Below are 25,421 nucleotides of genomic sequence, written 5' to 3' on the forward strand. Positions count from 1 at the left end.
ATGGCTTGGGAAGCCATTTAATCTTGGCTCTATTTCTAGAGTCGTACAGCCGTGTTGCATTCTGTTTCTTCCTAAGCAACATTTCCAGGAAAATACTGTAACGTTCATGTAGGCCCTCATCATCTAAAGCTTAGTGCAGGATAGCAGCCGGAACAACGGGGTCCTAAGCACAGTTGCTATACTGTGGCTAATAATCTGAGATCATTGGCTAATCATCCTCAAACAGAAATACACCTAGAAGATAAATAATAATATTTTTGCAAATTTTAATTAAATAATTATGCCTCCTCTTTATTGCAACTAGCCCGCATACCTTACGCTGCCTCCCAAGTTACAACTCCTGTTTCATGAATAAAATGGAAGAGAAGAGAAAGGAAGGCTTCTGACCCCGGCAAGCTGAACCAGTAGTACATCTGCACTTGGATGGCACTTCACTCACACTAACAAGCCACCATTTCTGACGATGCTGCTGTTAGCCCAAGCACAGTAATGACATTGTTAATACAGATACTGGTGGTACAGAACGGGCTTTTGCTCAGCTGTGTTAGTATAAAGACAGAGTAACCGAGCACAGCTAAATGTTTGTGAGGACATGCCGTGTATTGCTTCCCTTGGTTCTTTGCAAAATATGCCCCTCTTCTCCAGTTCTTGCTCCAACCTCTGTTGGGTGCATAAAGCCTCATTCCTTCCCAGTATGTGTCAGTATTTATGGTATGATACATAAAATTTGTTGTTTATGTGATAATTATGTAACATTATAAATAATCTTTTATCTCCCACTAGTGCTAATATCTCATTTGAAACTTTTCACAATAATTTTTTTTTTTTTTCCCTCAGACCTACTCTACAAAGGTGCTGTGAGGGATAATAAAATGGATGCAGACACATAGAAATTTCATAATGATGCATTCTCAATACATATATTTTACAGTAGTAAAATTCAAAGCAGAGCTTCATTCTATCTGAAGCTTCTTAAAAAAGCTCGTATTTGGACTCTGTAAAGGGATTGTGTCTTTTATTCAGCATTTTTTTAATGTATTCTGAGCTTTGGAATAGATCTAGTTGCGTACAAAGCCTCCAATGTAAGTATTATAAGCTGACCTACCCAGTTTTATACAAGCCCTAGAATCCTGAAAGTCTTGTTTCCTTGCATAATCTCAACATCCATGTCATTCAAGGACAGAAAGTAAAATGAAATGTAACAGATGTACAAGTTTGGTTCTTTCAGAGAATATGTTTAACACTTACCTGTTTCTGCTGCAGACATGAGTAACTGAGCTCCCATTCACCACTTTTTTTTAGTTAAGAGCATTAGAAAGCCCTGCGGTTTTAATCTGGAACTATATTTACAAGTCTATTGCCCTGATTCTCTGTTTAGCTCACTGTTGTAATTCCACTGGTTGTTTAGAGATATTTGCAATTTACACCACTGGAAAAAAAAAATAAAATCAGGACCATTTTTAATAAACCAGAGCTCCAAATTTAATTTGGAACTCATACAAATAGTTGTGCTAAAATAGAAGCATCCTTTGTTGTGGCAGAAAATAAAATTAAAACATTTTTATATGCTGAATAAGAATCCTTGGCTTTATTTTTTTGTGAGATCTGAGCATTTCCTGCTACCAGTGAAAGAACATTTAGAGAGGAGGATAACATTTAGATGCAAAGCAGATCAGCAGCACATTCCCCCAAGAGCAAAGCAATAAGCAGACAAATAACACACAAAAATATTTTCAGAAGATATTTTGGCTTACGTTCTACTGCTTTCAACTGGAATTGCTACAAAGAGCAATAGTTGTTATATTTTACAATATCAAAACAGCATTTAGGTATATGTCTGTGAGATTTACACTCGTGTAAAGCCAGACTCATCCCAGAGTGCTGGGAAAAAAAACTGCCTTTATAAATTGAAGTGCAAGTGAAGTAACCGTCATCCATCGGTGCTGTAAACAGGACTTCTGGCATGCACTCTGCAAGGATAAACTTATAAATTGTACAGAAAATGAGCCAAATAATCTACACTATAGAAGATTCTTTAAGTTTATGCAACATTTTTACTGGAAAAGAAGCATTTCCAGACATTATGTATAGCTTTGTACATAAGGCTTTGGATCAGTATTTGTTTGAGAATATATTGAGAATACGTATTTTGTTTTAAGCCAGTAATTTAAGGTACCTTTTCCCAGTTTGAGGAGACAGGAGCAATATCAGCCTTTGGTTTGAGTAGATGGGAGTTTGGTGTCTCCATGGCACCGAGCCTAAGGCAATACCGAGCATCCCAGTTTTCAAAGGGTTTAAGAGTTCACAATTTTTGCCACACTAGCCAAGTCATAAAGCTTTTTGGTCTGTTCTCAGTGCAGGACAGAAGGAGGTCATGCCTGCTCAAAGTACTCTGTACCCTTAGCCTTACTGTGCCTCAGTTTTCCAAATAAGAAACTGAGTGAATAAAAAGCAGTGCCTTTAAATTTTAAATTATTTATCACAGTTTGATTTTGTCTATATGACTCTCTATTGCCTGGTACAACAGATCATATTTGTAGTTTTGAAGTAGAAATTATGAAAATAGTGATAAAAGACTTTTCAAAGACTGTGAGACGATGAGCTGTAGCACGTAATGATGAAGAATTTTAGCAGTTTGTGTTTTCCCTGTGATTCATCTGGTATTATCCACCAACACTGAATCAATAAATCATCTATTATGTTCTATTTTCTCCAACAGATCTTTAGACTGATTCATTCTTCACAAACTGTATTTTCCTATGTTGATTCATGCACTAAAACACTTCCAAGATTCAACTTTCTTCCTGTCTCTACAAGAAACATGATCCTACTTTTTAATGTTAGTCAGGACAAGAAGAGAAGGCAGAAGAATCTGATTTTCATGTTGATTTTGAAGCAGTAACAGCCATAAAGCCCCTTCTCAGTGAGAGCTCCAGACACTTCTTCATTTTCTTATAAAATTCCAGAGTCATTAGATTTTGTTAATGTACAATCAACCACAGGAGCAGGACCATGATATCTATTGGCTCATAAGTTTAGATAAAAAGACTGTAAATATACTTTTCTGTTTCTCTTTCTCATAACTTTTTCAAGTTGTATTTTGTCAAAAAAATTTTCTCCAAGGCAGACCTCTCAGTTTTAAAGGTTAACTACAGTTTTAGTATATGCAAGATACCTACTTCTCAAAAAATCTTCTGAGAAACAGAGTGAAGGTAAGGAGTGCATTGTGGAAAACACAGGAAACAGTTTGTATACCACATTTACAAAACGTAAATCCATACCTTTTCATCACATTGAATTTTAGACAACATCGGCTTTCATGAGGGTTGAAAATAAACAGAAGGAAATGCAAGAATCTTCAGGTCAGAGGATTTTTTTTTCATTTCATTAGTCTTCTGCAAGTCTAAGTAAATGCATCATTTTATAAAACCTATTGCCTAGATAATAAATTACTCCTATGGGAGGATGTGAACAGGGAAAAAAGGACGTTTTGAGCTTGCCAAGTCTGCAGATTAGTCTGAGCGTTGCAGGTACGAGGTGTTAGAAACTCTCTTGACACTGTCAAGGGGAGAATGAACAGTATTCTTATCCCTCTAGGAGACGTGACAAACCGTGACACCTGTACTTCTTGCAGGGCAGAATAAATATATAAGCCAGTGATAATGAATAGTCAACTGGACTTCTCGTCATTAATTGGATGGACAATTAACTCTAAAAATGCCAGCATCTTACCTAGCAGGCTGTAAATCCATATTGTTATTCTCATTAACACAGCAAGGAATACCTACAGGCCAGAGCACATCTAAATAATCAAACCCCAGAAATATAAAAAAAGCTGCCAAATCTATGTTCTGCTTACTCAGGCTGTAAGAAACACGTCTCAAGTATCCCAGTCATTCTCCATTTCAGATGTAGGGTAAGGGTAGGTTTTACTAGGGATTCTCCCTTTGCCCTCTGCTCCCCGTGACTAATTATTGTGATATGTAGAGCTAATTAATTATTTCCTTGGAATTTAATCCTTGTTTTAAGAATCTGTGCAAACTGGCAGAATTTTACAAGCTAATTCATCAGTTCCTCAGTATTAGATGGACAGTTCATACAAATATGTTTCAGTTCAAACAAATATATTTCATCTGGCTATAAGTAGTCATAAAAAAAAGAAATAAATCTGAGTACATTCTAGATAGATAATGTATATACTTTTAATTAAAATTTGTTCATAAATTTCTACATATTTCATATGCATAATGCAAGAAGATAGTGAAGCTGATACTAATGAATTCTAGTTCTGGAAGTAGAATTTCAAGTTCTAGGAAACTGGTAAGATGAAAAAGGCATAGAAAGGCAAAAATACTACTAGGACGTTTCAAAGGAATGGTATCTTAAGATAAAAAGAAATCCTAATGATAGTGCTTATTCATTATAAGTTAAAAAACAGTATAGATGTAAGAAATAATATGGAAAATATGTATGTGTTCAGCAAACATTTCTGTTTTGACTTTGGGAAAATGCCAGGCAATGATGAGGATACAATTAATGAAGAAATATTTTCCCTTTCAGCAATAGGGAATATGTTTAAAAGGAGCTTGAATTATACCTTGAATTTTCTTCTCTTTAATCACCATGTCTGGGTAATTGACAATTTTAAGAGACATAGATAAGATGTATTCTATACTATGAGGCCCTGCTTCTTCTTCTTCCCATCAAAGGAAGCTGTTGTGTTTTTTTCAGATTTGTTGTGATTTTTTTCAGAAGGCTGCTCAGTCAAGATATAACTAATTCCCTTCTTCTTCACCTTGAACAGTAAAAATCAACTGTAGAAACATTTAGCAAAGGTTGTGGCAGATTCTCCATCGCTTAACTGATTTTAACAGACATTGAAAGTTCTATGAGCTGTGCTGGTAAGGAGAATTTTTTTACCTGACAATCTGAATAACACAGCCTCAGTTATTACCTGATTCTGGTTCTGTCTGTATCTGGGTGAATCTTGTCTTTAAAGGCAGATTTTTTTTTCTTTTTTTTTTTTTTTTCTGATAGCAAATATTTTCCGTACGTGTGTGTTACTGTTGTAGAACTGCTAGTAGGTTACTGCAAGGTAACGGGATATTACTGCTGCGGGATCGTCTTTTATGAAATCTGTAGGAACGTGGTGTGGTTGGCACCAAGTGGTGCACGTACGCTCCACTCTGAGCCTGTCTCTTATAGAGAAATGAGCCTGCGTACAGTTTCTCCCAACAGCGATAGCTATCCATAGCTTTTACATTGAACAGGATGGAGGAAATGTGGCTGACAGTGTTATGACCCCTATCAGAGCCAGGCAGTTGAGCTTGTCTTTGCTTTGTGTCTGCGCAGCTGGAAGTTTACACGAGCCCCTGTGGCAGATCATTGCATGATGCAAACCAGGAGCATTGTAATGTTTCGTTGACCTTTTTCTTCTGAAGTTTAATACGGTAGTAGTTTCATTTGTATCATCTTGGCCTTATGAAAGCTATGGCCTCAGGCATTAAAAAATTGTCAGCTTTTGAAAGCAGGTCGGTGGAGAAAACCACCATATATTCTCCCATTGAGCTGTTCTGCCAACAGATCAACTTGCAGCTGCATGGAAGACATTGGCTTCAGAATCCCGCTGTCATTCCAGCCCATTTGAAGCAGTCACCTTCTCACCATCCAAGAGTGGGGCGGGCTCATTTGGCAGACATTAAGAGAAAGGAACACAGAAGAATTCTTTAATATTAAAAATCATATGAAGTCTGTTTTTCAAGAGTGCTTTCCAAACTATGCCACAACACTATCCGTTAACATTTGTGCTTACTGGCATTAATATTGTTTTATAAAACACATAAGTTACTTAAAATAAAGCCTAACATTGCTAATTTTGCCTGGGCTCCGTTTTGCTTATGGTTGACCTTAGGAGAGACTGTTGTGGTTAAGAATCCATCAGACTCGCTGTAAATCTCTTTGTAGGCTCTGACTTAATCATCTGCAATAGGAGAGATTATATTCCCATTTCAAATCTTCTACACGCTACAATTTTAGAGTACAATAGCATTTTTTTTTTTATTTCCTTCAACTGGAAGTTTTATATAGAGCTTTCCCTATATCTCCCCATACCATATGATTTAAAATGTATTGAAATGAATGCAGTGGTAGAAGAAAATGTATAATTTATATACACATTTGGAAAAAAAAAAGTTATGGCTTGACATTCAAGGGAGACACGGACAGCCCTTTTTGGCTTGCTGCCCTAGAATTACTTTCAGATCCACATGCAATTTAAGCTTCTTTCAAGATGAAAACATGTCCACAACTTCTACAATACTCTACTAAGGGGTGTTTCATGTCAGAAAATTATTCTTAGATTAAACATCACTCTGAATGTTATAGCATAGCAACACATATAAGAAATAGTGGGAAATAATAAAAGAAATAGTGTTGACATAAAAACTGTATTTTAAATTGTGCTTGTTTCTACCCAACACTGACTCCTTGACTGATCGTTCTTCAATCTAACTTTGAGTGAAACAAATGGCAGGAGACTCTATTCACCAGGCAGAGGCTGTGCCATTCGTGCGGTACAGCTGGGCAGAGTTGGCACTACTGGGCTTCAGGGCTCTTGTGTATGTGTTAGCCAACCAGCCAGGAAACAGATTTTTGGTAGGACATTCATTTGGTTCTGGTATGCAGGAAGATGGAGAGAATGCTGCCCATGGCCTCTGGCAGGACTTATGATAATAACGCAGTTCCATTATAGGCTTCATCCTAGGAGCCAGAGTGACTTATTTCCTCTCTCTTGTGCAAGCCCAGGAACTCAAAGCCATCATCCATCTCAACAACAGGCTTTGCCCTGAGCGTTAGAGAACTCTATTCAATGGTTAACATATTGTTTGGGCTGGAAATAGATGGGCAGCACAGGGAACCTGCTATTAAATCTTCGCTTCTTGATAGCGCCATGACAGCTGCTAATCTTGGCTCTTCCACAGGAGAAGAGGAAGAGGAGAAAAGAATAAGCTTCTAATACCTCTGGTGTCTGTGTTCAGCACATAATTTGTTTTCCTGACCAGCAATCGGCACTGATGCCATGCTGTTCTGTGGGAGGTGTCCTTCTGATGAATGGTACTCCAGTGACTTTGGAAGGCAGTATTTTCTCTATTAAGAAGATCATTAACTCTGTCAGGCCTGCTAACCTGCCTTTGGCAGTGGACAGGGCGTGATTTCCAAAGGAGAATAATGCACATTTGGTACAAAAATCGTTGGAGGGCTGGTGAGTTTGTATTAGAAAGAATGACTGCAAGACAAACAGGTAAATAAAGGTTGAGCTTTATTGTGTGATAAGACAGGGGAAGGGAAATAGGAGAGCATATATTGCTGCTTGCAAGGTGAAATCAAGAGAAGAAAGAGAACTTATATCTACAGGTATATAAATATACATATTTATATAAGTTGTGTAAAAGGAAGATAAGGATGTGGTTTTACTTACAGTGAAACTTCTGAAAAGAGAAAGTAGCTTTGATTTTAGGATGGCAGTTACTAGTGACTCTCACATACCCAGAAAGTGTCTGTGAAAGCTTCCTCACTCAATCTGCTAAAAATAAAATAACACGAACCACCCACCCTGAACTCCAGCCCAGGTTTCCCTGTTCCTACACTTTGCTTTCATAAATGCAGTTATTTCTGAATAATTTTCACAGGTTTCCTGTTGGAGAAGCTGCTAATAACTTCTTTCTTGTCCACAGCTAGGTATCACTGCTCCTGCAGCCAGGCAGCTCACTTTTGGTGTCCCGCGTCCCCCTTTTATCTTCAGAGGTGAAGCTTCCCCTTGTTTCTCTCATAGGGGTTAGATTTTCATCTCTTCATATTCCAAAACACTTCATTTAAGAAAGACTTCAGGAAAATACGAAAGCTGGTTTATAAGTTCTCTAAAAGCTCCAGCTCAGTCTGTGGCAGGTTTATAAAACTATCATCTTTTTTTTTTAAAAAAAAAAAACAACTGTTTCCATATTCTACTCTCTCCATTTCCTCAGCAGTGAACTTCACAGGATGATGACTTGCTGCACTAAGAATTGTTTCCATTTATATGCTCTGAATCAAAAAAGAATGGAAAAATTCTAGAAAAGCATTAGCCTACTTCCTCTCTCTGAAACAGCATGATAGATCAAAACAATCTTTCTATAGCAAAAATTGTGGAAGGAACTCAAGTTTGCTTAACTGCGCCAAACAAATTTCTCCAAGTGTTAGAATCACTCGGTCCCTGGATTCAGTAAATAAAGGACTTGCAGCAGAATAAGAGGACCTCAATTTGGAAATACTTCTGAATTTGCTATGGATGAGGCCATTATTTTGTGTTTTACTCTTACCAAGAAATCATTTGCCACTTTTGGAGAACAGCTGTAAGATGTATCATCTAAAACCCCAGTTCACAAAGAAACACAAAAGAAGGCAATCACCTTAGCCTAAGATCAAGAGGAGATTCAGACAAGAGCTGTAATTAGTTTCACAGAATGTACCTAGTATTTAGAAAAACTTTTAATCTGCCTGACATGCATTAAAAGCTCCAGAAATTGGAAACTGAAATTGGCAATGTTCAAGCTGAAAATAAAATGTACTCTCTGTAGTTAAATACTACAACAGATTGTTGACAAATTCTGAGAAATCTTTAGCATCCGGTTGTAAGTCAGGATGAGATGTTTCTCTGGGAGATGATTTCTTCTCCAGTCACAAATTTGCTGACAGAGGCAGCAAGAGCCAATTGGTAACATTCCTTTGACTGCATTAAAAAGGGGCAGACGGGAGGATAACGGAGGCCTTCTGTGTCCTTAAAAACTTAAAAATTGAATGAAGGCTAGCAGCAAACTAGCTTTTACACAGATTGCAACTTTTCTATTATTCTTGTGTTTGAACCTCAGCTTTGATGCAAACAATTAGTCAGACATCAAGTTTAGAAGAAAAGGTTTCATCAACGTATAAAATGAATATTTTACATTACAAAACTTGTATTCTTTTCTTGCTGTCAAAGCAATTCTCTCTTGATGGTCTGTTCAGAAACTCCGATTGTCCTATATTTTCTGAAATTAAAAAAAAACCCACTCAAATATGGCCAGAAAGCACATAATATAAGTAAAAAACCCACAGTTTTTCTTATTTCTTTTTTTCTTTCACTTGAAAAGTATATTTACAGTGCAGGGTAATTCACTGGTTTTAGTGCCTGTATGAATATGGTCAATATGCCTAATTAATATTTTTTAATTTTAAAGACAGAAAATATTTGTGTGTAATTTTTCTCATCTCTTCCTACATGCAGTCATTCCATAAAAGTTGAAAAAAAAAAAAAGTTATTGGCTTTATAGCTTCTTAAAAGGAAAGTAAATTTGTGAGAGAAAACATAAAACCTGATGACTCAAATGAAAAAGCACCACAGCTCTCAAACAGCGATTTCCAAATACCGATGTAGGCACACTGGTGATGTGCAGAGTCTTTGAGAAACTGTGGGGATCTGTTTAGTCTCATGCTTCTGACTGTTAAATTGCATTACATTTCAGGTAAGTTACATAAAGCCCTTTCTACTATAATTCTTCCAATTTGTTTTTGATTAAAAAAAATGGCATCTGAAAGAATGTGTCTGGGAGGAAAGGCAGGAGCTGCGCCGAATTGTCACCGATTATGCGGTTAAATTTAATCTTGACTGGGATAAGAGAGTTCGGATCTGCAAGAGAAACAGGAGGCTGCTGGAAGGTAGAAGGGCTGTACAAGAACGTATTTATCTGGGTTCTGCTAACAACTATGGACTTAAAAGTACTGCAAAATATTAGTATCGATTAAGTATTACTAGCTCATCCTAGTCACTGAGCTGTCAGCAACTGCTTTGTTTCAGATATCCCTCGATTGTTTGCTGCACTACATCTAGCTAGGACCTTCAGGGGAATCTTTCAAGCTGATATTTTTGCTTTTCTACAGTCTTATTTAAGGGAAATGTTAATTGACATAGCTATACGAGGGACTCAACAAAGTGGTTGACAAGTCCACAAGTGGTTGACAAGTCCACAAGTTGCCTTGGACTTAATTCTCACAGTCCTCGAGTCTGTCATCAAAAGAGCTGTTGGTGTACCTTGCCAAAGCAAACGCTGTGTATCTTGGCTAGATTTTGAGGACAATGAGTCCTTCCACTAATAACTCTATCTGGTATCTTAATTGGTAAGTAAATGAATAAAAGTTGTGCTTATTGCTATGTAATTGACTTGCTTGTTTTCCCTGCTATCATTGATTTATTTTGGAGAGGAGAAGGGGACAAGTCTTTGAATTCATTTATATCTCTCCTACAATTGAAAAGTCATCTATTTTTAGGAATCAGACCCACTGCCTGCGTATTTCCTCAAAATGGATGTCAAAAGCACAGAAAACTGGAAATATCTGAGAAGGTCAAACGTGGTGTGATAGTGTTTCTCTAAATTGTTCAAATTAGCCAGCTATGTACCTAAGTGACATCATCAAAAAGCAAAATAGCCTGTGTCTTGAAATGTTTTTAAAATTTGCCTTGTGCTAATGAAAACACTTGTTTCATTCAGTCCAAATTTGGGGAAATTATTAATTTAGTTCGGTCTGTAGCAAATCTGTTTTTTTCTAGGGCTGTATTCACATTGGAAGCTAAACATAAATATAGGAATAGAATCATCCTAAGTGGCTTATTTTGTATTTTTTTTCCAAATAATGATTTTGTTATTGAGTGCTGCCTCCACTTCTAATAAATAATGCTCGTTGCTTGTCCCACGCCTGTAAGACATGACAGAGTGTCACTATCAAGCCCAGCTAGTCGCTCCCAGCTAGTCAACAGAGCAGAGTAGTTTGCAAATGAAGAACATTTGTCTGAATGACATGTTTCTGAATGAGAATTGCTTTGTTTTGCAGAGAGTTTGGCCGCTGGAAAGTAAACAATCTTGCTGTTGAAAGAAGAAATTTCCTTGGCTCCCCACTGCCACTTGCCCCTGAATTCTTTCGTAACATAAGGCTACTCGGACGCCGCCCGACCCTTCAACAGATCACAGAAAACCTTATCAAGAAATATGGGACACATTTCCTGCTATCAGCTACCTTGGGAGGTAAGGTTAATGCCTGGAAATATTGTGTGTGGGTTTGGTATGAATGAGTGGAGAGAGCTGGTCACAACTGATTTCTCTGGAAAACCGTAGTGGTCCTTCTCCTCTGAACAGCTGGGCTGAACAGCGTTCCCTGGGCTGGACTTGAAAGCATGAGAGAAGATTTTGTCTCCAAGCCTCATGGCTCCTTCTTCTGCTGATGAGAAATTTTGCTTTATTGATGCTGTGTAAATAGTTTTATGGAAAGAAAAAAAGATAAGGAATCTCATTGTTGAGACTGAGGTACTTTTCCTGAGCTCCTGGTGTGCGTGCTCCTGGTCTTTTGGGGACGTTTCTCTGTGCTAAGAGGTCACTAAGAAGAGTGATTTTTTTTTTCTGTAAGAGGCTGGTGTAACAATTTACATACTGACAGATGACACAAGTATCTGGGTCCATTACAATACTGCAGAGATGAAGCAAGAAAATCAGTAACAATTATTTCCAACAGATCTTTTCAGCTAGGGGACTATAGTGCCTATATTGTCACTCTGCCCTTTTTAGAACTACTCTCCACTTAACCAGTGGGACTAAATTTTCCGAAAGGGATGATGAGGCTTTGCTATGTGATTCCTATTAACTTAATGGAATCTGCATCTCTAGATCCCCTGAGACTAATTTGGAAAGGGTAGCCTGATGTACAATTGGGATCCAGTCACCAAATGGATTGAAGAAATCCAGTGAAGAGTCCTAATGTTCAAGAGAGAGCATAAATTGTTCTGAATGAAAGACAATTAGTACCTGTGATTATCCATCTAGGCATTACAAAATGAACTGACATTTTAGAAATGCAGTTTTATCCCTTGGTGGGTGATTATATTAAAGATAATTCTGGTGACTGAGTATCCTTCCAGCAGGACAGTCTTGTCAAAATCCTTTATTCACCTGAGGAATTGTTCTCTTTAATACATTTCATAACTGAATTCTGACCATATATTAACAAAATGACAGCCTTCCTATTCTCTTTTGGCTGATATCTGAGATCTATAACAACTAAAATGGCTTGCAGTAGCTCCCTTTTGGAAAAGACTGTTCTAGAAATAAGGTGAATTTCTATCTTGCTGTCTTCCTATCACTATTTTGGGAACAAGTGCTTCTACAGCAAATCCATTAGCATTAGGATTTTAAGGACAAATTACATGTGTTGACTAGCAATTTGGAATAACATTCACAGAACATCTTTTCATTACTCAGTGTATTTCTTCCATGTAAAAAGTACACTTTTTATAAATGACCATGTACTTTCTTGTGTATACAGCACATAGCACATCTGAACAGAAACACTAACTGCAGAAGAGAAAGAAAACATTTCTTAAAATATAAAGCATAATAATTAAAGATTTGGCTGCAGTATATATCCTAATGCAAGGATTATTCAATCATAAAAATTTTTTTAGTATTATTAACGTTTGCTAATTATTACCTAATATAACTGTCAGTACTAACAGCCTTATGATGAAATTAATTTTCAAGTTGAAATTAGACCTAACAGCTTGAGGAAAACTGTCTAACACAAGAATAGGTGCTCGTTAAAAGTACAAAACCACAGTATCACACTGATCACAGAGAGAGACTTGGCACCTTTTAGGAAGTATGGCCCTAAGTAAAAACTAAAACTTAAGGGTAGTTCTTTTGAAGACATTTGAAAATTGTAGCTTAAACATTCAAAATTCTCTGCAAAGCCTCAGGATTTGCTGCAGAGAAACTGTGGTAGAGTACCCTTTTCTCACCCCTCTTCAGGTCGCCTCTCAAAGGCCCTAAAAGGCAGGAGCTTCCACATGCTTGCAAAAATTTTCCGCTCACAGGGAGATGGTGTTGACTTCTGGGCACTGTCAATGCTTAATGAAGTCAAAGGGAGTTTCTGTATTAACTTTGATGGGTTTGGATTTAGATCCCTAGCCTCAATTTTTAGGCATGATTTCAGGCACACCTGCTGCCTTCCATTATCATTGGATGGGCACTGAATACTTTGAAAAATTGGTTCAATGAAAATAATTACAGGGAATTGATAATTTCTAAGAATGCTTTCATGATGTAGCTAATAACCCTGTACTTTCCTGTATGTGTTAGTTCTCATTTTCGGCCTAGATTGAATGGGGATTCCCAGAGATGCTTGTCCACACTTTATTAACATGTAATTAGATTTTTTTTTCCTTTCAATAATGTATTCGTACTTTCCCTTTAATTACAAGTTCTTTTATTCTGGAAGCTTTGTCACTTATGTAGCTCCTTAAAAGCAGAAGACCGAACTGAGTGTGCATAGTATTTTTATTTAATGAATCCCCAAATCATCTGCATTCACAGACACAAAGGAAAGCTTGGCAAAGAAATGATCCTGTGATAAGATTCGTGTGCCTCTGTGACCATTTGGCTTTCATGAATGTCCCTTTTTGACCATAAAGGGAACTCTTGTACGCGGTTGTTTGTGATACGTTCCCAAGTCTTTATTCACAAACACGGAAATACATTCCTCAAGGGCATTCCGAAATGAGAATTTAGCGAAGGTCTGTTTTTCTTGCTGCCACAAGATAAAGTGGAAAATGACATTTCTCACTGCTTCTATTTCTCACGGAAATTTAATCTTCTTGTGACATAAGCCAAATGTCCATAATGAGGAGCTTCAAGCTGCATGGGAGAAGGACCCTATGCACAGCAAACACGGGATTGAGCAGTGGGTCCACAGGTGAACTCATGTCCCGCTGCACAGGGGGAACTTCTGCCTCGGCATCAACTGTCTGCAGTGCCAAATCTGAAGAGAAAGGAGGGCTGTGGCTCCTCATTTTTTGTTAATTTTTTGTGCACAAAGGGGGATGCTGTGTTGGGCCATCACTGGGTGGTGGGGAAGTTTCCTTCACTCCTTTAGGACAACACATATCCTCTTTGTGTCAGCAAAACTGAAAATTTAGGCAGACCAGCCAACACTGACCAGAACAGCTTTAGGGGAAAGGCAAGAGAGGACTCATACAAGGGAACTCCATCCTTGAAGGTGAGAGAAGGCTCTACTGGAAAAGTCCCTGAGCATCTCATTCAATTAGAGTTGCTTTGAGCAGAGAATTGGACTGGATGACTGCCAGAATTCCTTTCCAGTCTAAATTATTTTCTGACTGTATGAAATGTATTTCTAAATTCTTTATCAGCTTTCAACTAGCAGTTCTAAAAAGCAAAGATTATCCTTTGAATGAGAGACAATACTCAGCACCACATTTTCTCCTTTTCTTCCACGTTTATACTTTTCTCTTTTGCTTGCATACAGCATGATGCGATGAAGGTCCAGCTTGCTGAGTAATATACAAGAGCTGTTGTACACTTCAATGGTTTACAGAAAATAGCGTGCAACAGTGAGCTTCAGACCTTCTTATGAAACCAGAACATTTTTAGGCAATTGGCTGAACGGTACTCTTAAATGTTTGAGATTGATTTATTTTTGCTGTTATTGGCACTTGTAATCACTAAAAATGTTCATTACCAGACCATCAATATGTTCACCAGTCTAGGTCGGGAAATATCCCTTGATCGTGTTGAAGGCTTTGAGAATTAAAAGAAAAAAAGGTAGTTTTGTCTTTACAACAGGCAGTCTTAACGAGCGACAGAAGATCAGCTTAACCCCAACCTCCTGTCACTCTCCTCTCCACCGATTACAGTTCTGCAAGCGAGTTTGATAGTTACACCTTTACTATTCTATGTACCGAAGAGAGAGGGTCAGATTTTCTGCCCCTGATTAATATTCCTCTTGAGCAGTATATTATTCCGCCTACAGAGATGGGAGAAATTGCCAGGTGGTGTACACCAGTGAATCTCAATGAACTCCGAAGGATTTGTGATTGCTTACATTACCTGCTGATATGACCTTTGTTTTCTATAACATTTCTTTCAAGGTAAGATACAGATTATTGGGAGGGAGAGTCCAGTCCCAAATGACTGATTCCCCCCTCCGCCCCACCAGTATGTAAATGTTCCAGCGTTTATGATTATCGATGCTAAGGGAAGGAAAAAAAATTGCAAAAATAGATTCTCGTTCTTGTCTGTCCCCATCCACTCAATGAAGAAAAAATTTAAATTCTAAACCAGATAGTGTGGAATTCATGTGCACTGTTACTCACTTGAACCACAGAAATGATACCACATCTGGCCTAGCACTAATTGATATGCTTTTTGAACCTGTGTGCTTTCATCAGCATCTGCTTAGGTTTGGGAAAATGACCTAATAAAACCCTAATGGTACAGTCTGTGACCTATACATGAATAGATTTTCCACTAGTGCTACGCTATTTTTTATAACAAAGACTTCTTTTTTTTTTTTGTAAACTTTTTATTGTAATGCATTGCTGCCATTGTAGCTGAGGTATTCTATTTAACTAGAATAATAATTAACTTTCGAAGGCCAAAGACCTTTATGACTTTGTAAGACACATGCGTGTGCATGAAGACAGAGCTCACCTGTGGATGATGCTCAGATATATCTGCCTTTGAGCATTATCATTTTATTACTGTTTCCTCACTTTCTCACATGAAGTGATGGGAACTGCTTGGATCACTGCTTTTTCCTAACACTACCCAGTCTAAGGATGAAAATGTGAAACATCAAGGCATATGATCCTTTCATCATTACAAAGATATGGGCACAGGAAAACAATCTCTCAATAACTGAGGCAGAAAATAGCGCTAAGTATTTAAATCATATGAATATGTATTATTATGTATAGCAAAATATATTTACTCTTTCAATAGACATTATATTTAGTTACAGTTGTTACAGCATTATTCCAATTCCATGATGCCAATGATGGTGATTTGCATTTTTTATTTAATTAATTCCTGAAGATATTCTTAAGATGCACACAAAATTAATTTCTGATTTCTGAATGACATTTATAAACTGCTGTTCAGGAGTCTTATATGTAAATGGCCACTGATGGGTTATGAGTCTAGCTAAATTCCTGTATATCTATTTTATTTCATTCTTCTGGGGTTTTTTTTTTTGGAAAAACAGCATGTAGAATATTTGTCTCAAGTCAGTAGTTTAACTTAGAAATACAAATCCTGGAACATACGTTCATATAAACCTAGAAAGAATTAAATATACAGGCTAAGTTACGAATTCCAGGGCTCCCGGGGCCATCGGTGTACATTGTGCCAAGGTCAGCCTATAGCGTGAACGGCAGTCTCCTGCTCCTCACTGCTGTCAGTGGCAGCTGCTGCTTGGTGAAACAGCATCAGCGTAGCGACTGCTAAACCTGCGAAAGTGAAGTTAACTGACATTTGGTTTTGGTGAACTAGAGAGATTTTCGGTGAATTAGAGAAAAAACCTGCTTTCAGAGCTTGAGGAAAGCACAGCTGTGCGGATCTGACACTGAATAACCATGTTTCTTAGTATCACTGACATTAATCCTTTTCAGTTCTTAAAATTCATAACCCTGAATAGTTTTCTAAATGACATCTGTTTTTTAGTTAACGCTTGGATGTCTTCTTAGCTTGTTTCACGGTGGCAGACTGTAACCAGTGAAAACCAAGATTCATCCATGTTTCACATGTGACAGAAGAGTTTGTTTTGGCATGGGTTTAATTTTCTCTAAATTAACTCAAAACTCAAATTGCCTTCCACAAATTAAACATGAGTCAGTGATGTGACCTTGCAAACCCCCAAGTTCGGGGTGCGAAAGGGAGCCCTGTTTCAAGTCTGCAGTGACATGGATGCCTGACTACCAATGTGTGAGGGAATTCTCTGGTTTTTAATCTGTTTTTTTTTTCCCAGCAATTGCTAGATCAGCCCTGACAGATGAAAAACGTTCAGAATCTGTAAGATGCCTTTTGAACAGCAAATGTTTTTGAAACCTACCTGATTGCATCTAGTATTAGCATAGTCCCTGAGAATGCCAGTGATGAACTAGGACCTGCTTGTTTGAGATGCCATACAAATGCAATGCAGAGATTGTTGAGAAGAAAGAGCTTCCTTCACATTTACACCAAATTCACTTCGGCTGCGTGCCTTCACTCAACCTTGGGAGATGTAATCTGATGTGATCTGAGTCAAAGTAAACATTCCAAATCATTTCAAGCCGGTTACAGAGCACGAAAAGCAAAACGTATCTGTCAGGGAGTGGGGACAGAGCCTGCAGGGCTGGGGATGCTCGGGGATCCCGCCTGCCAAAACGCACCCACCAGCAACTGCCCCAGCAAGCACGGGACCAAGCAAGACAAGAATAATAGGAATAACTGTGAGTGACTTCAGAGGTTATTTTCCTGACATTTTCTACTCAAAACAAAACAACGGATAACACCGTCTTTTTTTCAAGTTATTTTTTTTTTAAATGGGAGTTTTTATTACAGTTCTGCTCTCCATTCCCTGGAGAACAAACGTTTTTGATGGGAGAAAAATAAACAAACTCTATTTTAATAATAAAACTTACCAGAATTCTGTCGAAATAGAAGCAGTCCCACCATCTCTACTAAAACAGATCAATCAAAAGAGTTTACATGAGAGCAAGATGGGGTGGCATACTGGCTCATGAAACACAAAGATCCTGAAATATATTTTTTTTTCTACTTTCCAGAGGTTTTCTGCAACATTAAGGGCCTATTTTCTTTTACCTTACAATTCATTATGATATTTTCAGTGGAAAGCCGGCCGAGCTTGCAAAAGTCACTTTAATCTAAATACACTAGATAGACTTCTGGAAAAGGGGAAAAAGGGGAGAGAAGTCTCCTAGTGAAGTGTTGCACCTTGTTTGGGCAGCCTGAGCTGGTCGCTGCTGCAGTGTTTACCCCTGTGAGTTCTGATGCTGACTGTGTCTTTATAGCTCCGCAACCAGCTGCACAAAGCCCACGTCCTCTGGCTCAAATCTCAGCCCACTCCATTGCTTTTCTCTTCCCAAACATCTTTCACACTGGGCTGGATTTGAAAGGCGAGTTTTACTGCACAGGCATAGCTGAACAATGCTGGAACCTACCCCAGGTTTTCACGGCAAATTTCTCTCAAAGTACAAGTCATTACACTTTGTGGTGCTCTTCCCGTTCTCTACTGGTGGCAGTTGGTGTGGATGCAGCACAGTGGTGAATAACGGCCCACCTGGCCACGGGACCGGCACCACCTCGGGTCGGCGTAGCGTAGCGAAACGCCGTGCACAAGTCTGCGCTAATGCGATGTGCTCGCGCCCGCCGTGCCAAGCAACCCTAGTCTGCTTTGCAGGAGGTTTTGGCAGTAGTGAAATAAAGTGCAAACCTACGGCTACGTATTCCGGCAGAAAGGTTAGGTACCATAACTCCTGTTACTTACGGAGGCTGTTTTAATTCCTGGTTCTCTGGGGTTCAGGTAATTAATCCCTGCTTTGATGACTGCACGCACAAAAAAAAAAAAATTCCTTTACGAAGCTGTAAGATGAGAAGCGTAAATATAGTGGTGAAAAGGGAGGTAGTGTCCATCTGGAATAGCCAGCTGTCCTAGGCAGCAGCTGTCCTTTCCAGGACAAAATGACCATACTGGACAAGCCTGGAAGGTCTGATTAGGTAAGAGGCTCCTGGATAATGGCAGTTTTGCCTATATAGGATCTAAAAGGCTTGACTGTTCTCTGAATTTATGAGAGAATAGGAAACACCGTAAGGTACATTGATTAACATGAACGCACTCATCTTTCTCCAGACACAAATGAATTTAGCAAGCCTAGGTAGCTGTGTGTGAAAGTTGTCAACCGATGTGGTCTCCTGCATGGAGGCGTGTATTCTTTATTCAGCCTTGCTCACCATCAGGATTATCTCCCTTTAAAGATGATGTCATGTTTTCATCCTACATATTATACCTCTCCTGCTATATTTTTTGGCACGTAAACCCATCCAAAGCTGGCATCTCATCCTCTGTATGGGCAAAACGTGACTGCAGCAGATGGGCGAGCAATGAAACTAGCACAAATGGCAAGTCCGACCCTATCAGGGTAGCTTTCTTTCCAGGAACAAGGAAATGGCATTCAGTTGAGTTGTTCAGCACCTAAAATACAGGTATAATTATATTATTTATTGATTCTTGAGATTCATGTTGAAGAATGTAAGTTATCAAACACAGGCTGAGCAAGTGAGAAAAGTATTTCGGACATAGGTTGCACCGAAGTACTGAGTCAATAAGTTACTTTTCTAATTAATTTTCTGAAGTAAAGAGTTTTGCCTAAGTACATTACTAAATGGATGAATTTGTGCTTAGCCAAAAATGCAGGGAAAAAAAAATTTCCATTAAATAAACAATAAACATGGAAAATTCCTTACAAATTTAGCAGTATCAGTAGGTCTGATCTGGAATGGTTCTTAATAGCTCACTCAGTTTAACAAGTGAGATTTGGCTTTGGTTTTGTTTTCCATAACCCTACAGGAATTAAAATTTCTGAATTCAGTAGTATTTCTCTGTGTCTCTTTAAAGACGAAGGAAGTGAGAAATCCACAATGTAAGATGGTGGAGCTTCTCTGCTTTGGGAGTTAGGAAAGTGTTACTTGTGCTTCCCTTTTTTAATGAAACTGATTAACATTTTTTAAACTTTTCAGTTTTATAAATTTGGTTTAAGACAACTGTTATCTCAGGTTTCAGGCATCTCAGCCTTGCTGGATTTATCAGAAAGCACAGGATTGTTTATAACAAGAACGCTTATAACAAGTTATAACGAGGTATCTTTCTCCTGAAAACAGTATGATACATGTTTTAAAAGAAGGAATCAACAACAACGAAAAAGTCTCATGCATTATGCTGGTTTAATTTTCTTTTATGCTAATATTACATACTAAAAAAAATGAAAGTATTAAGCAACCTTGGAAATATACACATTTTATGGACAAATTAAATTAAATGCCTACAGAATATATTGTTGGTAAACAAGAGTTAGTATAGCAGATGTATCCCCAGTGTCATTGCATTGTAGGCATAAATGTGTCCTATTGTATAGCTGTTCTTCATACAAGGGACCCAAAAAAAAAAAAACAAAACAAACCTAGAGTGGTGTCTGTTGTCTGTGTGCTTAGGCACTGACGTATCTGCATCTGCTGCCAGGGAGGGATATCAAACATTAGACAACAGCTAGGGAAAACTTCGACCTGCCACCTTATTTCTGGCAGAATGAGACTTGCAGAAGATGTCACTGATGAAAGCTGTGGTTTCTGTTTCCGTGCTCAGGAGAGGAGTCACTCACAATTTTTGTGGACAAACGGAAGCTGAGCAAGAGGTCAGAAGGAAGTGATTCCAGCACAAACAGCTCTGCGGTGACTCTGGAGACCCTGCACCAGCTCGCAGCCTCCTACTTCATTGACAGGGACAGCACGCTGCGCAGACTGCACCACATCCAGATTGCCTCCACGGCCATAAAGGTAGGGGAGGTCCTCAAGGAGTGACCTGCAGATGTGTTTCCAGATTCGCTAGCAGCTTCTCAGGAGAAATGTGTTTTGATTAGAAAAGAAAGATTTGTTAGCAAAACAATAATTACTGTTCTAAACTTTTTACCTGAATCCAAGCATTCAATTGATAATAAGATTCTAGTGTAGAAGAAGGTCTAACTCACTAAAGATGTTACTCTTGATGAATGATACATAATTTGGATGATACAAGTGGCCCTTACAGAAGTCTTTGGTTGTTGAGACGTGTATGCTCAGCAACTGCATTTACAGGCAGACTTATAACTGTGTACGAGTGCGTACAGGTCCCTCGTACTCCTTTTCTTCTTTCTTTTTCTTCTTCTTTTTCAGACGTAGTTATTGTATTTCTGTGACTGACACTTTTTAAATTTTTTTAACTGACGTTTGGGACAATTTGGAGCTCTTGGTTCTGCAGTTTTGTGGAGGCATATCTTATTTTCTGTTAGGAATTTATTTTAGTACAGTTTGTCAGTCAAAGCTTCCTGCCTATTGACTGTGGTAGGTCTCTCATCGCACGGGAGGATGCTTGGCTGACATCAGTGCCTCAGTAGGTATTCTATAAACCAACAACTGTTTTTTTGAGCAGCTCTCTAGCCCAGTGTTGCTTATTGGAAATAATGTCTCTCAGTCCATTTAAAGCATTGAAAAGCAAATAACATTTTAACTTGCAGTTGAATATGCATTAATTATGAAGCTTTTAATGCAAAATGTGATTTAGAATCCATTCTACTCGCTGGATCTTTCCAGTGCTAACTAAGGTCTTCATTAAAGACCATCTGAAGCCAAGTACCTTCGCTGTTACTCAAGTAAATATAAATACTCGGCACCTGTTCAGCTTGGCTGCTGGTACATGGAGGATATTCCTCCTGTCCCATCCATCGTGGGCTGGTGGCATGGCAGCTAACCCCAGCTCAGAGGTGGTCACCTGCAGGTGCAGGATGGCCTTTGGCTGTTGAGGCAGCACAGCTGAAAATGCAGCAGAACCAACCCAGAATCTGATCTCATCTGAGGATTATCCATCACATCGCACAGTCTTGCTGCAGACCATCATACTACCCATCCCTCTGACCTTCATAATCTCAATGTTTATTATGTAGATGTAAAGCAGCCTTTAAAACTGGGCTCCTTCCGTCAAATCACATGCAAAACTTTCCTTCTATGTTAAGATAAGGCTGAAACTAGCAGTAATCGAAGTGACAGAACATAGAAATGTAGAGACAAAATGGTCTCTGAAAAAAATTTCTCCTTTCTAGTCACTGAAATTTTTTTAAAGCAAATTCATGTCATAATGCAAAATTCAACCCTGCTTGCTAACAATTTACATAACGAATCTTCTGTACGTCCGAAGTTTTTTTTACAAGCACTACAAAAAGACTAAGTTTTCTCTCTGTCACCTCACTGAGATGGATACAAATGCAAGCTGTAGTGCATCAACAAATCTGGTCTGGTTAATTGACTGTCTCTAGAACATGGTTCTCACATCAGATGCAACAGTACTGATACCCTTACTTTTTAGCTTGCTTTCATTGAGAGACTGGGGGCATTTGCATCACAAATTTCTAGTGTCAGGACACTTAACTGGACAAAAAAACATGTTTCTGTTGAAAACTAGGAACACAAAAGCAGCCAAGGAGGGCATTTTTTTTTGTTCTCTCTCCATACAGATTTTTGAAACATTGCTATTTTTAAACTGGAAAACAATCAAATAAAGTTCCAGATTCATGATGTGAATAGCATATTTCAGGATTATTTATTAAAACATCTATACTGACATCTGCGTTAGAGTACAGGCTTTCCGCAAAGCTGCAGAGCCAGACCTCTGTGTTCCAGCAGACCAACCTGAGGGCTGATTCAGGAGAAGTGACACCATGGGGAACCTGAGGACGAGGGTGGCCACCAGCCAGCTCTGTGCCTTCCTCTCCTGGGCTGCTCCAAGGAGGAGGGTGAACCCAGTGCCTTTTAGACCAGCAAACTCCTGGGCGGCTTTTGAAGTCACAGCCCCTTCTGCGCTGGCTTGCTCACCACAGCTCTGCCAAAACCTTCCTCTGCACGAGAGATCGAACTGGGAATTAGCAAAGGGAGTCCAAGAAAATCTCTCTCAGCTTACCGTAACTCCTTTCTGACCAGCGTAAAAGAAATCCAATACAGAAGTATTGGAACAGGTTTAGAAATCCCTAAAATTCTGAATTTGTGTTAGAAGTTTTCCAAGTGATACACAATCACTTTTTTGATTGGTGAATACTTAACAACAAAAAATTGTGTTCAGAAGCTGTTTAGTATTTGATACTATCATTTTTTTATTTGCTCTTAGATAGCAATTCTGTCTTAAAACACAATTTGCATGTACATATAAATTAACTTATTTGAAAAGAAAAAACCAAAAAGGATAGTTATCTTTTGAATAGTTTGTTTTTCCTTCCTTTTTTGTCAGTCAATTTTATTTACATTTGGGGTGGATTTTTAATATGCAGTATACTAGACTCAACTATACTAGACGAGTCGTTAATGTTCTAGAAAGGAAAACTTAGAGTATTAAGAATATTTCGTATAACTCTTTTTTTTTTAGAAGAGAGATTTAAAATATACTTTTCTTCCTTCAGAAACACAAACAAAGCCAACAGTTTTCATTCCTTTTGGTTCCAAAATCAGTACAAGCCTCAGTTTTCACGTTAGACCAGATCACTCTTCACACCTCTATTTTTCTATAGTTGTACCTGCAAAAAGAAAAAATGTGTATTTGATCTTAAAAAGCAAAAGGATAATACTTATAAACACAAGATGTGTCTGCTAAACAGTTTACTATATTAACTCTATGCCCCTTCTCATGATTTTTCTTTTCTCATGACTTATCTGTCTTTGAGGCTATCTAGTTTGGGGAGGGAGAATTTTTCTTTTTGGATGCATTGTAAACTGGTAACACATCAATAAGGCTTACTGATCGTTTAGCAACAGAAATGTAATAATAATGTTATGGGAAGAAATATTATCTCATCTACAGGAGCATGAAACTGTAAGAAAAAAAATCTAAATATGCAGTTGTAGAGGGGGTCTTGAAGCTGCCTTAAAAGCACCACTGAGAATGGATTCATCCAGGACAAGGAAGAGGATGAGCATTTAACAGAGCTGGAGCAGTGCTCAGTCATATGCAAGGATAGCAATGAGTAACTCACCCATTCACAAACTAGGGCTGTGTCTAGCTTTAGCCATTCAGTTCCTAATGTTTCCAGCTTCTTCCTCTAGCGCTTCCCTCACAGACTAAGGTCTGAGGTCTTTACAGATGGGAGACGGAGAGGGTTCATTCAGTGTCTTGACTGAATCGACAAAAGCCAAAATCGACAAAGCCAAATCGACAAAGCCAAATCGACAACAGACAAATATTAGGGGAGAATGAGCAAGCTCAATTACTCTTCTGGAAAAAAAAAAAAAAACAACAAAAAAACAAAAACAGAAAACAAAACCCCTGAACCTTGTAATAAATATCTGTTTTCCCCAGTTCTAACAATTTATCTTTAGAAAGTGAGACCTAATGGAACATTTTTCCCCCCTTATGTAATGAAAACAATGAATACTTGAGTAATTCTTATGTTCTTCATTCAAATTCATTGAGATATGGGATAGCAGATTTTTTTCTCTTACAGGTCTTGATACATTATTGTGTGGGACTGATGCAAGAAGAAAATATTTTGATAAGTTTTATAATTAAGCTTTTCTATCCAGAAACTAAGTTGTGTCACAGAGAAAGGAAAGCATTGAGAAGAGGGAAGTGAGAATTAACATTAAAGTCTTCATGTTTAATTCCTGTTTGTCTAGTGAAAAACAATACCATTCAGAGCAAAATCTCTTAACGTGCAGCGTGCTGAAGGGAGTGGAAGAGACGTATTTGACGAATCAAGTTTGTTAACCAAATTTGTTGGTAATCAAGTTTGTTAGCTGCGACATAATTATCCTTAAAAATAACGTGAGCACAACTGATTGAGGCGTCACATTAATCACATAGACATTAAATTGTTTATTCCATATTAAAAAAGGTAACCAGGTCACAGCATTTTCCGACTGAAAACCAAATGGGAGCTACCCAGAGCCTGTATCAATATTTAACTTATTTAAATAAGTCCCTGATCCATACATTCTTTCAATATTGTTCTAACGCGTGCACTCCAGTGTCAGTAGTCAGGCTCATACGCTAAATCAACAGTTTGCAGCCTCAAGGGCCTCCCTGGAAACTCACCAAGTGCCTGAGGGCTGCATCTACTCTGCATAGCCATTTACACGGCTGTACATCCTGTTGGGTTTGAAATATTACAGATCCACCATTACTTCCTTTGCATGCTCAATTTAGAAGCTTTTTCCGATGAAAGTTTCTCTTCAGATGCACTGATGGCTGCTAGCTCTCCCTATTAACATCCCTATTAGGATGATGGGGTACGCTCTCCTCTTGTTTAATAAAATCCTGTACAGCCGTGGGAGTAGAATACAAAGAAAGTCAGTAAATGTATTTCTTTTCCCGTGTGGTATCTTTAATGAGCAGTACTCTCAGCTCTTCCAATTCGACGTTGCTTTTGATTCTGTGCAGCCATGCTAATTTGCACCTACTGAAGATCTAACCACAGCTGGAGGCCCAGGGGAAGGTGAAACGACCTGAGACCTAGGACTCTGCAATGACCCTAACCCGTATAACTGACCTCTTTCCTTTGCTGATTGATGGATGGCGTAAACAAGCCATGAAAGTCAGGAGTTCCTGTGGCATCTACTGTGATCCTGGCAACATGTCCTGCCGTTGCCCGCTGGCAGAATGATCTCGGTGTAGGGCGCTGAGATCATGCATCTGAACTCCCGACAACTAATTAGGAGACTTTTTCAATGGTGGGTGGGTGGCAGAGAGCTGTGCATAGCACTTCTAGATGTCATTCTGCTTTC

General features: G+C 38.5%; 1 protein-coding gene across 2 annotated transcripts in view; it reads left to right on the forward strand.

Moving 5' to 3' along the window:
- The window catches only part of BRINP3 (BMP/retinoic acid inducible neural specific 3), a 203,547-nt gene that overhangs the window by 100,815 nt on the left and 77,311 nt on the right, over positions 1-25,421 (forward strand). For both annotated transcript variants that reach the window (XM_086753209.1, XM_086753210.1), the window contains exons 3-4: positions 10,900-11,090; positions 20,269-20,459. In XM_086753209.1, the coding sequence (XP_086609335.1) occupies positions 10,900-11,090; positions 20,269-20,459 (382 nt within the window). The remainder of the gene's footprint in view (positions 1-10,899; positions 11,091-20,268; positions 20,460-25,421) is intronic.

This window comes from Chlamydotis macqueenii, chromosome 8, assembly GCF_036417535.1.
Source record: "Chlamydotis macqueenii isolate bChlMac1 chromosome 8, bChlMac1.mat, whole genome shotgun sequence".
Classification (NCBI taxonomy): domain Eukaryota; kingdom Metazoa; phylum Chordata; class Aves; order Otidiformes; family Otididae; genus Chlamydotis; species Chlamydotis macqueenii.